General features: G+C 43.4%; 1 protein-coding gene across 3 annotated transcripts in view; it reads right to left on the bottom strand.

Annotated features, from left to right (window-relative positions):
* arhgef10la (Rho guanine nucleotide exchange factor (GEF) 10-like a) overlaps positions 1 to 13,097 on the bottom strand; it is a 157,120-nt gene that overhangs the window by 68,947 nt on the left and 75,076 nt on the right. For all 3 annotated transcript variants that reach the window (XM_061832610.1, XM_061832611.1, XM_061832612.1), the window contains one exon: positions 2,650 to 2,750. In XM_061832610.1, the coding sequence (XP_061688594.1) occupies positions 2,650 to 2,750 (101 nt within the window). The remainder of the gene's footprint in view (positions 1 to 2,649; positions 2,751 to 13,097) is intronic.

Below are 13,097 nucleotides of genomic sequence, written 5' to 3'. Positions count from 1 at the left end.
GAATTTCCTTCGACACGGCTCCTGACGTTGCTGATTTTCGACGCAAATGCGCTCGCAGTACGCGAAGCAGCTCTGAACATGCGTTTTTGGCATAACTCCCAAACACGCTCAGTACGGTTCACTGGCATTTCCTGTTCCCGGGTGAATACTGATTGTTTAGGAGCAAGCCTTTTTTTTGTTAACGTTTATGAAATGAACACATAAATTATGCACGGGCGCATCGCCGCGACAGCCGTAAATAGGCTTGCTAGAACGCTCGACGTATTGGCCACACATGAATCAAGCGACGAGGTGGATGATAGTCTAGCGTCTTTTGTTTTTTGGGCACGCCATCACATGATCAACCAAAACTGCCTCACAATCGAACACCCCTGGTGTACCTGAATTTCCTTTGACACGGCTCATGATGTTGATGACTTTCGACGTACATGCGCTCGCAGTACGTGAAGCAGCACCGAACATGCGCTTTAGGCATCACTTCCGTACACGCTCAGTACGGTTAACTTGCATTTCCTGTTTTCTGGTGAGTACTGATTGTTTAGGAGCAGGCTTGTTTTGTTAGCATCGTTTATGAAGTAAACACGTAAATTAATGTCAAGATGACACAAAATAAGTCTTCCAATATCTATTTTTTTCTACTCGTAACAAATTTTACGCGTGTGATTTTTTTTTCGTGCTCGACTGTGCAAATTTGCGAGCGCGACGGCGCTAAACGTGATGCATAAATAGTTGACAGGGCGAGAGAAGCGAGCGCAGGATGGTAAACGTCGCCCCATTTCCGGACCTCGAGGAAGACACTCAAGCGGAACGTAACTGCCTCGGTTACCCCCAAATGCCGTGGGATTGAGCATTTACAGATAGCGAGTGTGCCTGCTTTCAAGCAGCGAGACACAATCAGACAATGACATGATGTCAGCACCGAGCGGGACGTATAAAACGGTGGCCGGGAAGCGACCATTACTTTCAACGCAACAGGGAAGGAGAAAACAGTCACTGATTCTACTTCTGAAGCTGGAAAATTGCGCGGTTGACTGCGTTCTGCGTCTCGTGCGAGTGGCAATTATACAAAACAACAACAAAATGGCTGAAAATGCCCGTAAAAATAAAATTACAGAAAACTGACTTGATTTTATTTCAAGATAATCGCTTTTGTCACGTTTGTTTGGACTTTTAATTTGTCCTGCTTTTACTCGAAGTTGGGATATTACCTGAATTTTCATTCTTTTATTGAATCTTGCTTTTAATTCCTTTGCCTGTGTAAAGCACGGCAGATTTTCCTTGCGGAGAAATGCCGCTGCAAATATGAATTTGCTCTGCTTTTCCGACTGACATTGAAGTTTCAAAGCTGCTGATGGAGCAATATAAAGCTTATTTTACTAACCTTTTATAAAACGCACCCGGGCTTGTATTTTTATTTACGCACTGTATGCACTGGCGCATCATCCTTGACAAGCGGTTGGCGCAATCCGACTCACACGCGACTGAGCCTTGTAGTTACATTATGTTTAATACACATAATAAAACCCTGACTTTTATATCCAGAGAAAAAAATTAAATGTTCTCGTAATATGACTTTCGACGCTGAGAAAACCTCTTTCTTCTTTTTTTACATTGAAAAAATACCAGTTTATTTCTCATAAGCGTTGCAAAAATATGTATTTGTTACAATAATATTACATCTCAGCCCACGCAAACTTGGGCAACTTTTTAATTCCCATTTCATTCATTGTACACGTGGTAGTTAAGATGAATTTCGTCATAAAATTGCAACTTAAGCTTGGAAAATAATCAACTTTATTGGCGGGACACGAATGGCGAGCGGGCATAAATTTCATGCACATGACCCCCCCCAGGACCTCTTGACAAATTCTACACATTCCTTGAAAGAATAAACAATTTCTTTCACAACGATTTGGAAAATCCTGATTGGCTGAGATTTAAGACAGAAAACATAGCTTAGCTCCAAAAGTGCATGAGTACATGTTAAGAAACTAAAATATGGCAGAAAAGTTCATTTATTTATGTTACAACTGCATTATAAACAACGATACCTTAATATTTGTGGAAATACTTGTTCCTGCCCAATTTCACAATTACAAATATTTTCCATTATTTTTGGATTGTTTGTCACAAAATATCAATATTAATTTCTATCCATGCATCCATTTTTTTAGCTGATTATCCTCATGAGGGTCGCCAGAGTGCGGGAGCCAATCCCAGCTGTCAACGGGCAGGAGGCGGGGTACACCCTGAACCGGTCGCCGGCCAACAGCAGGGCCCACGTAGACAAACAGCCGCACTCACAATCACACCTTGGGGCAATTTACCGTGTCCAATTAATGTTGCATGTTTTTTGGGGGGATGTGGGAGGAAACCAGAGTGCCCACCCTGGAGAAAACCCACGCAGGCACAGGGACAACATGCAAACTCCAAAAAGGCCAACACTTTACACCGTGCCGCCAAATAATTTCTATTTGAGTTTTTTATTTGCTCTAAGCTACACTCATCAAAATATATATGAGGGCTGCCACTAACTACTAATTAGAATAAAATCCAATTCATCTGTTAGTTATTTTTATTATTGAATTAATCCACAGATTTGATGGAAAAAATGTGTGTGCATGTGCATGTGCATGTGTGTGTTCCTACGTTGTGCAATCTTGGCCAAGTGCAGTCGGTTGACCCACGAGATCTTGCTGACGGGATTCGGAGTGTTGAAGACCACCATGAAGCTGACGGGCCGACCGGACCTTGAGCCGAGAGACAACCACACAAAAACTTTAAAGAGGTGCGCACAGGTTTCGGTCTCGCGACGTGGGAACTTCCCCATTTTTCATTTCTCACAAGAAATATCACGCTTTCTCAGTCTCCATATTTAATGCTCTTATGTACCGCTACCGTATACACTTGCTATTCAATCGTCTCATGTACCTGTGTATCATATTTGATAATTATGTACCTGTAATGTATAATAATCAAATCATGTCAGGTCTATGTATTTTTCGTGTATCATATTTACATCACATTGAACATTCTTTGCCGCTTATCCTCACAAGGGTCACGGTGAGTGCTGGAGCCTATCCCAGCTGTGAAGTGGCAGGAGGCAGGGTACACCCTGAACTGGTCGCCAGCCAATCGCAGGGCACATTGAGACAAACAGACGCACTCACAATCATGTTGCATATTTTTGGGATGTGGGAGGAAACCGGAGTGCCCACCCGGAGAAAACCCACACAGGCACGGAGAGAACATGCGAACTCCACACAGGGGGGGTCGGGATCGAACCCTGGTTATCAGAACAGTGAGGCCAACGGTTTACCAGCTGCTCCACCGTGCCGCCCTCATATTTAATGCTTTATATGTTAAATTGTACACTTCTACTGTACCATATTTACACATCTATTGAAGCAAGCATTGCCATTTCATGCTATGTATATATTTACATCATATCTAATGCTCCGTGGACTTGCGATGATCCATATTTGTAGTGTGTTCAATGTACTATGCACATTAAAAACAATTTGGACAATTTGTGAGCCTTTAATTAGAGATGAACAGAGCAGGAAAAAATTGAACTCAAGTGAGGGTACTGTTACTTTAAATTTATTCAACTGAAGTAAAAGTAAAAGTAAAAAGTAGTCCTTGAGATATTTACTTGAATAAGAGAGTACTCAGTGAATAAGTGCCTCATACTGAATAACTACTGAGTAACTTCTATTATTTATCTTATTTTTAAAATATAAATTTACTAGTTTAGTATTTATTACAGTTTAGTTTATTGACTAATTTACTAAAAATACTACAGTAACCTTAAACAGAGCATGAACGATAAATGGACAAAAATATAAAGTTGGAGCGTGTAACTTCAGATATCGCCAAACAATATGGCTAATTTAAAAATAAAAGAGCAAGCAGAATGTATTTACATCATTTGTCATGAACCTCGATTTTCATCACATTTAATGCCTTGTACACATACCTCAAATGGACCAGACTTACTGTAAATTTCTCAAAAATAATGCATACATTTTTCCAAAAATATTTTCCAAAAGTTAATAGAGCACATGATATTTAGGTATGGATGAAAAAGAAAAAATACAATCACATTGTATAGTTGTATACAGGTACATAGAGTGTTAAAAAAAAAACGTATACATATACATTTCGATATGATATTCAATGTCTTATGTTATTATTTATCACAGTAATGTGCGCCCCCAACCTGAACTCTATGACCTCCTCGGTGAGCTAGCATTTTACGATCGTTAGCGTAGCATGTTTGCTGCTATTGCACCAAAGATCAGAAACGACTGCCCGTGAGTTTGTTTTAACTTAACGTGCGCAATGATTATTATTGTTATGATTGTTGTACAAGTACAACCCTCACAAAATATAAATACTGATCATTCCCAATATTTTGAGCATATGGGTAGCAGCAAATTGGTGGTGCGCATTGTACATTGGTAGAAGGGTTTTCCTGATTTCTTTTTTTTTTTTTTTTTTTTTTGTTAGATCAATTTTGGAGGTGCGCATTATACTTCAGGCCACATTATACTCGAGAAATTACAGTACATATTTCTTCTCCGGTCTGTCTTGTGCGTCTTTCTAATGTTTGTTTGAGTTGACTTTTTCGTACTTCAATGATGTCAGGTTCATGGCAAGGCGAGTACGATTCAAATGGGATTCAAATCCACCTTTGGAAGGGACCCGACTCCCTCGTGCCGTTTTCCCTTTGACGCTGCCCCGGCGCGTATCCCGTTTGCGGCCCGAAATGGAATCAGAGCGGCGTGACCGTAAATCCGGCGTAAACGTAGCGGCAAATGTCACTTGAAGACGGCGAGCCGCTGGGGGGACGTTGCTCTTAAAGCGGCGTGCAGAAGCTTCGGCTTGTTTACCGGGGGCCTTGTTGCCTCTGGCATATTCAGAACAAGTCGGCGTGGGTTGGGACTGCCCAATGATTGGAGCGTGACCCCGGCGGGACGTTAAATACCTCGACCGCGGGCTTTAAGATTACACGTTAAGTGTGCAGTTAAAAGACAAATGCTTCAGGACGTGTCCGAGGCATATGGGTGGAGGGTGCCCGTTGGGGGCTTTAGTGGCCAACCTGGTTTTCAAAAACAGTTCATCATTGGACTAAAGTTGACTTCTCACAAAACTGCGTTCTTATTGGAACAATTATCTTTCTACATACTTTAACTCTCTGCATTCCTCCCTTTTTAATCTTCTGCCATTTATAGGTAATGATAAAAGTTCGATTTTCGCTCTTCAGTACTGACAGTAAGCAAAGCAGCAGAATCCGTCCTACGCATGTCTCTGTACTTGATTGATGATTTTTCTCAAACTCGATGCAAATAATGTCGCAGTAAAAAAAAAAGTTCAACAAAAGTTTGGGGACAATCGTTAACACGACATCATGGGCCAAACACGGTGGCCTCACAGTTCTGAGGTCCCGAGTTCAATCCCGGCCCCGCCTGTGTGGAGTTTGCATGTTCTACACGTGCCTGTGTGGATTTTCTCCAGGTGGGCACTCCGGTTTCCTCCCACATCCCAAAAACATGTAACATTAATTGGACACTCTAAATTGCCCCGAGGTGTGATTGTGAGTGCGGCTGTTTGTCTCTATGTGCCCTGCGATTGGCTGGCGACCGGTTCAGGGTGTACCCCGCCTCCTGCCCGTTGACAGTTAGGATGGGCTCCAGCACTCCCTGCGACCCTCGTGAGGATAAGCGGCAAAGAAAATGCATGGATGGATGGATGGATGGCTCTTGATCACAAGAAGGAGACATTCACGGATGTAGATTATTTCTATAAATGCAAAAAAAGCGGGATTGACTGTCATGTATGTTGAGGGGGAAGTGTGGGCATGGGAGAGGGCGCTAAAGGGACGCAAAACCCCCGAAGGTAAATGATGCCGGTATGTGTTTTGAGCTAAGTATCATCATTTTGCCTAAGCACACCCAAAAATGGCACCAACGAAAAGACACGCTTACAAAACAGTTTAAACTGCAAGTTATCCGTTACGCGGAGAAACACGGGAAATCGAGCGGGCGGGGGAGAATTCAAGATCAACGAATACCTGGTGCAAAAGTGGAGGAAGCGGGAAAACCAGCGTCGAACCTGGCGTGTTTGATGGAGAACTTGCCCAGCTGTTCATTTTGGATACAGAATTAGATGACTTCGATGGATTTGTGGATGAGGATTAATGAGAAAAAAAAAAAAAAAGAGTACTTCTTCTTTCTTCTTTTCCTTTCGGGTTGTCCCGTCAGGGCTCCCCACAGCATGTCATCTTTTTCCATCTAAGGCTATCTCGGATTGCAGTCTAACCTCATCTGACAACCTATCCATTCCTACCGCAAACAGGAAGGGGCTCAGAGCGGATCCTTGATGCAGTCCCACATCTCACACCTACGGCACACCCCACCGCTGTTCTGCTGCCCTTAACCATGTCCTGGACTATTCTAACATATTTCTCCGCCACACCAGACTTGCGCATGCAGTACCACAGTTCCTCTCTTGGTACGTGGTACGCGAGTATGTAGATTGTTAAATGCTTCAATAATGTACAACCGAACTCACTGTTTACACTGTTAAATACTTCACGAAAGTACAACCCAACATAGTTTTGCTGCCTTTTTAAATTGCCGTATGTTTTGAGTTAGTGTCACTTTATTGCAGCGCTAAACACGTATGTAACGATATACAGCGGTTGAAATATCAATTATTTCTTTGCACGTCATTTTGTTTGTTTTGTTGTCTGCTGGTTGTGTTGTTCTGCTTGCTGTGGTGTAACGATTTTGAATACAGTGCGCCTTGCGTATGTATGTGCTAAATAATGAAATTTCACCCGCAACTGAGACCGCGCCTTATAATGCGATGCGTCTAATGGTCGCGAAAATACAGTATTTATTATTTGCCTGCATTCATTTGGGGAGATGCATGTTTTTACCAACCGCAGCACAGGCGAGCGAAGGCGGACATCGCGGGGAGCGAGACGTGTTATTTCGCGGCGTCTCAACAACAACACGTTCGGTATTCATTGCTGGTTGAGAAATAACGGGGGTCCCCTGACCACAGCGACGCTTATTGATTTTCAAACTGACCCAAACTTCTGCCGTTTGATGAGGTCAAAGGAGCATGTTTGCTGGTTATCGAGCATTCCTTTCTCATTGCAATACTTCACTCTGGAAAAAAACAAGACCCCTGTAGAACTCGAAAACAATACGTGATCCCCGGCCGGCAAAGTTCACATATTTTCTAATCTCCGGCAATCATAAACTTTCAAAGAGAAAAATACTTTTGTGACTGGTGTGGTTTTGCGACTTCAGGACTCCGGGTTGCTGAATTTTGGATGGTTGTCGCCCCAGGGGGAAGAAAGTTTTGTAGCTAAACATAAACAAGCAAACATTAACAAAAAAGTAAACATAAAACAACATATATAAAATAACATAATAAATAACATAAGATAACAGAAATAATATGAAATAAATAAATAACTGAAATGAAATAAATAAATAAAATACATTTTAAACAAATAATAATAAGAATAAATTAATAAAATAAATAATAAATAAAATAAATTTTAAACAAATAATAATAATAAATGAATAAAATTAATAATGGAATAAAATAAAATAAATAAATACAAAATAACATAAAAATAGACACGTAAGGTTAGAAATAATCTGTAGAGTCCACCCAACTTACGTTCGGCCATGCGAGCGCGACGTAGACATTGCGCCTGCAATGACCTCATCGTTCCTCACCGATTGTTCATGACAGCTATCATCTTGCCCAAAAACAAAAAACCCAGAGTCGAAAAAGTCCACCGCACACTCGCGGGGTAAAATGCTGCGTGTTGAACGCAGGCGTGTGTCTCATTAAATACATTTGAAAAAAATAATATAAATATGTATTACACTGTGGCAGCACGGTGGATAAACTGGTAAAAAGTTGGCCTCACAGTTCTGAGGTCCCGTGTTCAATCGAGGACCCGCCTGTGTGGAGTTTGCATGTTCTCCCCGTGCCTGCGTGGGTTTCCTCCGGGCACTCCGGTTTACCTCCCACACTCCAAAAACATTCAACATTAAATTGCCCCTGGGTGTGATTGTGGGTGCGGCTGTTTGTCTCTATGTGCCCTGCGATTGGCTGGCGACCAGTTCAGGATGTACCCCGCCGCCTACCCATTGACAGCCGGGATAGGCTCCAGCACTCCCCGCGACCCTCGTGAGGATAAGCGGCAAAGAAAATGGATGGATGGATGGATATTACACTGTCGCTGATAAAGTCATCACGTAACCACTGCTAACTATCCACATCAAAGTCAGCGCTCACGTCGGCCCGCCCGGAAACAGGCAAAAAGCCTTTGACGGTTTACAAAAGAAAATGACGTCGTCGTACAAAAGCCGATCTCAAAGATAATAGCGTGACGGAGTGAGGCAATAAAAAAAGGATCATCCGACGAAGCAGCGTTATCGGCAGATATTGATCCGCGCGCATTGTTGCAATCTATTTTGAGCACAAGTTTACAGTTTCCGACCAACACCGAGGATATTATTTTAATACAATGGCTCCTCGCAACTCGATCGGCACCATAATTATGCAACACAAATGACCGATGAATGTTAAAGCTGATAAGAGAAAGAAATCCTGGAGAAAAAAAACAGTACACGCAAGGCCACGTGCACGTGAACCTCAATTAACCTTGCATATAATTCAGCCTGTTGCGACTCCGTCGCGAGTAATCCACAATCTGATAAAAGTTGTGCAACATTCACATCCAATGATCCAAACACGCCCCTCGCTCGTTATTCATGACAAGCACCACCTCGCAAAATGGAAATACACGGATACAACTACAAATCATACAGATGTTTGCCGTAAGCGCGTCGGCTTTGCGCCTCCGTCAACCGCCCCGGCGAAGTCCGCAGATGGCGCCGGCAGCCGCCGCGGATCGAGAGCGTCCACGGGACGACGCCGGCGAGCGTGTCGGAGCGGCATCCAAGCTGCTGCCGGCGACAGACGCTCGCAAGGAAGAATCGCTCATTAATCTTTAGTCCGTCCCGCGGGCATTAATGCCGTAACCGGGACAAAACCGGGAATGGAAAGTGCGCAGACGAGCGATACATTAATAATGCGCTCTGTGTGGATTTTAGACAGCGGGATTGACAAGCGTCCAAAAAGCCAGCTGGCACGCTCGCGAATGCGCTTCAACGTGGGCCAAAAATATGAAAAAAAAAAAGCTCCTGACGTTCCCACTGTGGTTTAAAAACAAAATTTGGACCCAGCCACCTCAACCTAATTTCATACCACCTCTGTCAGCCTCTAAAAGCTCTAACAATATGAAAACTGTTATTATCTGACCTGTTTCGCACTCGTGTGGTTGTTTTTAACCGCAATTGAAGCAGAAACTAATTTTGTTTTCTCAAACAGGTAAAAATGGATGCGCCAAGACCACTTGCTTCAGACCAAGTATTGTGTGCCTCTACATGAGCACATGCCCATATCAAACAATACTTGGTAATGTCATTACATCTTACAATTGTGGTAAGAATGTGTTTTATTTCAATTTTTTTAAAAAGTACCCTAATTCCTACAGAGCACACCTGGTTATAAGCCTCGGTACACAGAAAGAGTTTAACGCTAGCGCCCCGCTAACACTAGTGCCGCGCTAACGCTAGCGCCGCATCACCGCATAAACTGTAGGGTTGAAAGCGTGCGAAAAACGTTACGGCTTGTAGGCCGGAAAATACGGTCATGTCCTTTTTCTTGAACAGAGCATACGTTCCGTATGTATTGGGGGATATTTCTCTTGGATGACGGGTGTCAATTTTTGTCACGGGACACATCGTAGTAACGGTTTTGCTCAGAGGGTTGCTATGACTGTGAAACCATAAAAATCTTTAATCACGGCATCATATTTACACACGGAATTTATGAACTAGTTTTGGAATCCTAACTCAAGATTAATGCGTTTCTCAACCATTGTTCATGTTTGGTCACACATGTTTATGATAAGTGACGATTTGAAAATCTGGTACAGATTTTCACAAGAATCATGGAAGTTGACAGATGATTTGCCTCACATGGCGGGTCTGATTTGGCGCCCGGTGCGACGGTCTGAGCGCGCCCGGTGCTGAAAAATCTCCTTGTGATTAACGCGCATGCCCATTTATATATAAACCGTAAATACATTTCTGACCATCTTACCTTTACCTGCCAATCACAAATCTAGCGCTGACTTTTGCAAAACCACAAAAATGACCTTCTCCCCCTCCAAGGCAAATATTTACCGGCGGCCCGAAAGATATTTTGTGGCCCCCGCCTTAATATGAAAGTAAAATTTTCATGTATTTTGTTGTTTTTTTTTAAGACTTTTTTTTTCAGTGTTAAATTCAAGGAGGAAAAATGTGTCCCTCCCCAAAAAATAATAAATGCACAACAATTATTTCGTCCTCTTGTGGGAAGAAGCCGCGACATTCACAAGGAGAACTTTGAAGTCAAAAGATTTTTTTTTTTCCCGAAGGAGAGAGAGTGACAGGGGGGCAAGAAAAAAAGGGATTTTTTCATTTCATGGGACTTTAAGTTTAATACAGCAAATTTTCTGTCAGCACGGCAACGGCGCGCTTGCCGCTCCAAAGTGCTCGAATGCGACCGAGTCGTCGTCATTCGGGACAGGTTGTGACAATCACACAGCCCGGACACGGAAAATTGGCCCACGGTGGAGGCACACATCTGACCGTGTGCGCGCGTGCGCAGCGTATTTCATCACGCGCTACGAGCCCGACTCGACCTTCAGTCTTCAGATGTCCGAGTCGAGCACTGCCTCCCCCTTGCTTGTGACGGCCACAACAAAGCGGTGCTGACGCGCCCTCGGCGACAAGGATGGCCACTGAGCTGATGTTTGACAGCCAACGCTGAGCTAAATGCATTTAATTGCAGTCCACTGGCGAGGTGGATTAGAGAGAATCCGGCTCTGTAATCCAATGAAGCAACTGTGACGCAATTGCAAATGCAAATTGAAGTTTCTCCAACAGCATCTTGTGTCGAGCAGCTATATTACGGAATATTCGGTCATGTTATTATTATATTTGCACCTGCTGAAGGTTCGTATTTGTTATTTTGGTTCGTGTTTTTGGGGCAAAAAGTCTTCGAGTGAAGGTGCAGGGCGGTCGCCGAGGGGATACGCGCCAGATGTCAGCCCAAAGACAAACATTAGAAAAGTTAAAGGAGAAATCGAGTGCTTTGCATGAACAGTGTATCCAATAATTCATGTAATATGTACTCTATTTTGACAATGTGATGTTAAATTCTCTCTCATTTTGTGTTTTGAGAAGATTTTTGTCGACAATTAAGAATTTTCAGGGGTGCTGCCATCTTCGCGAGTCACATGATGTATGTGGGCATATGTGACGTGTACTGTGCCGTTCCAAACGCTGGATTACGTGGGACACCATTATGCCCAGTCCTGATTTCTCGGATTTATCCTCATCTGATGAAGAAATAGCAGTATTGGTTGATCGGGAAGACGGAGGAATACTTTCATACAGATTTGAACCTGTGGCTGTAATTAATGTTGAATATTCGGAGGGTTCTTCGGGTGGAATGACGCGGAGTCTGACGAGCGAGCTCGGCTTGTGGCCCGCTGCCGCCCGCTTCGTTAGCCCCGGATGCCGAAGCTAAGTTAAAGGCCTCCCAGGACGTCGAAGCTCGGCTGAAGGCCCACGGCCGAATTTCTTCCTTCAGTGGCGGCGGAGGCCGTTTAGCCTAGCTTCAGCGTCCGGGGGTAACAGCCTCCGCCGCCTGGGACCTCGGAGCTCGCTCGTCAGACTCCGCGTCGTTCCCGTCCGAAGAACCATCAGCGCCTGCCGGCCCGGAGCTCCCGGGGGCCTTTGTTTACGCACTTCTGTCGTGCGTAGCCCTCCGAGTAGTCAGAATCAGTAATGGAAGTATTCCTCCGTCTTCCCGATCAACAGATACCGCTGATGAGTTTTGCCAGTTCCATTTGCATTTTGGGAATTTTCGTCTCACTGAGGTTTGCTGACGAGACAGCCAAACAAAAACACACGTGAACGGGAAGGGAAAGGTGGGAGAAAAGACGGGATTTTTTTTTTTCTTTACAGTTTGACACCTCCTGGGGGGGGGGGGGTGTTCAAACTTAATGATTAACGAGTGGTGACATTCAAAACTAAAATGAATAAAACGGACAAAAGTTCTCAAGAGACAGATGTTGTGCCCCTCTCGCCCAACAGTGACGGACGGATGCATGCATCCCCCTGGTAAAGCCATCATTTACGACGTAGTGTTGTCCAAGCGTGCTGCTTTCAATGTATTGTTAAAAAATGTAAATATATTTTACTGGAGGCTCAACAACAACAACATGTTCTAACGCGAGCTCGTCTGTGCTGGTGAACGTGACAAGAGGCAAATACGTTGTTTACTTAATCCAGGAGCCGCACAGAGCACTTTTTTCCCCTCGTCGGAAATTTCCCATTCATCAATTATCACATACACCAAGGAATTATGTGCATATTTTTGGTACAATTTTATGTAAGAACCTGTTCCCTGATAATAGTGAGCCAAGTCATATATTGCTGTCAATAATGTCGCGATTCAATATTTGTTCACAAATTGATTCTGTCTGCCCCGTCGTCATTGTTACTTTTACACATTATTAACGAATTGAAAATGTTGAAAATAGTTAATGAGCAAATCTGCCTTGAACTATCTGAGAAGGATTCTAACGCCGGAGCCATGCAGCATTGTGTCGCCTCAAGATTGAACGCCTGGTTGTTTTTGTGATAACAACGCGTGGAAATAGGCTACAAACACTTGAATGTGTCTGTTATGTTAAAACGGGATCATTCTTTGGTGCAGAAAAACTTGTCAGCCGCCAACTAAACCACTTCGCTCATTATTTTATTTATTGGGCCTATTTATTAGTTGTTAGGTGGTGGTAAGGTGGCTTCTTGTGCCTCGACTAACTCTGAGAGCGACTTCAGCAAGTTGATGTAACTACACCCAACTGCGTTATTGCAGACCATTTTATTGAACAACGGAATTCTTTTAGCATATCAATTTAGCCACTAATAAACGCTCAT

The sequence above is a fragment of the Syngnathoides biaculeatus genome, chromosome 10 (assembly GCF_019802595.1).
Source record: "Syngnathoides biaculeatus isolate LvHL_M chromosome 10, ASM1980259v1, whole genome shotgun sequence".
Taxonomy (NCBI): domain Eukaryota; kingdom Metazoa; phylum Chordata; class Actinopteri; order Syngnathiformes; family Syngnathidae; genus Syngnathoides; species Syngnathoides biaculeatus.
Note: the sequence above shows the minus strand (reverse complement) of the source record. Positions and strands in the feature narration are given on the sequence as shown.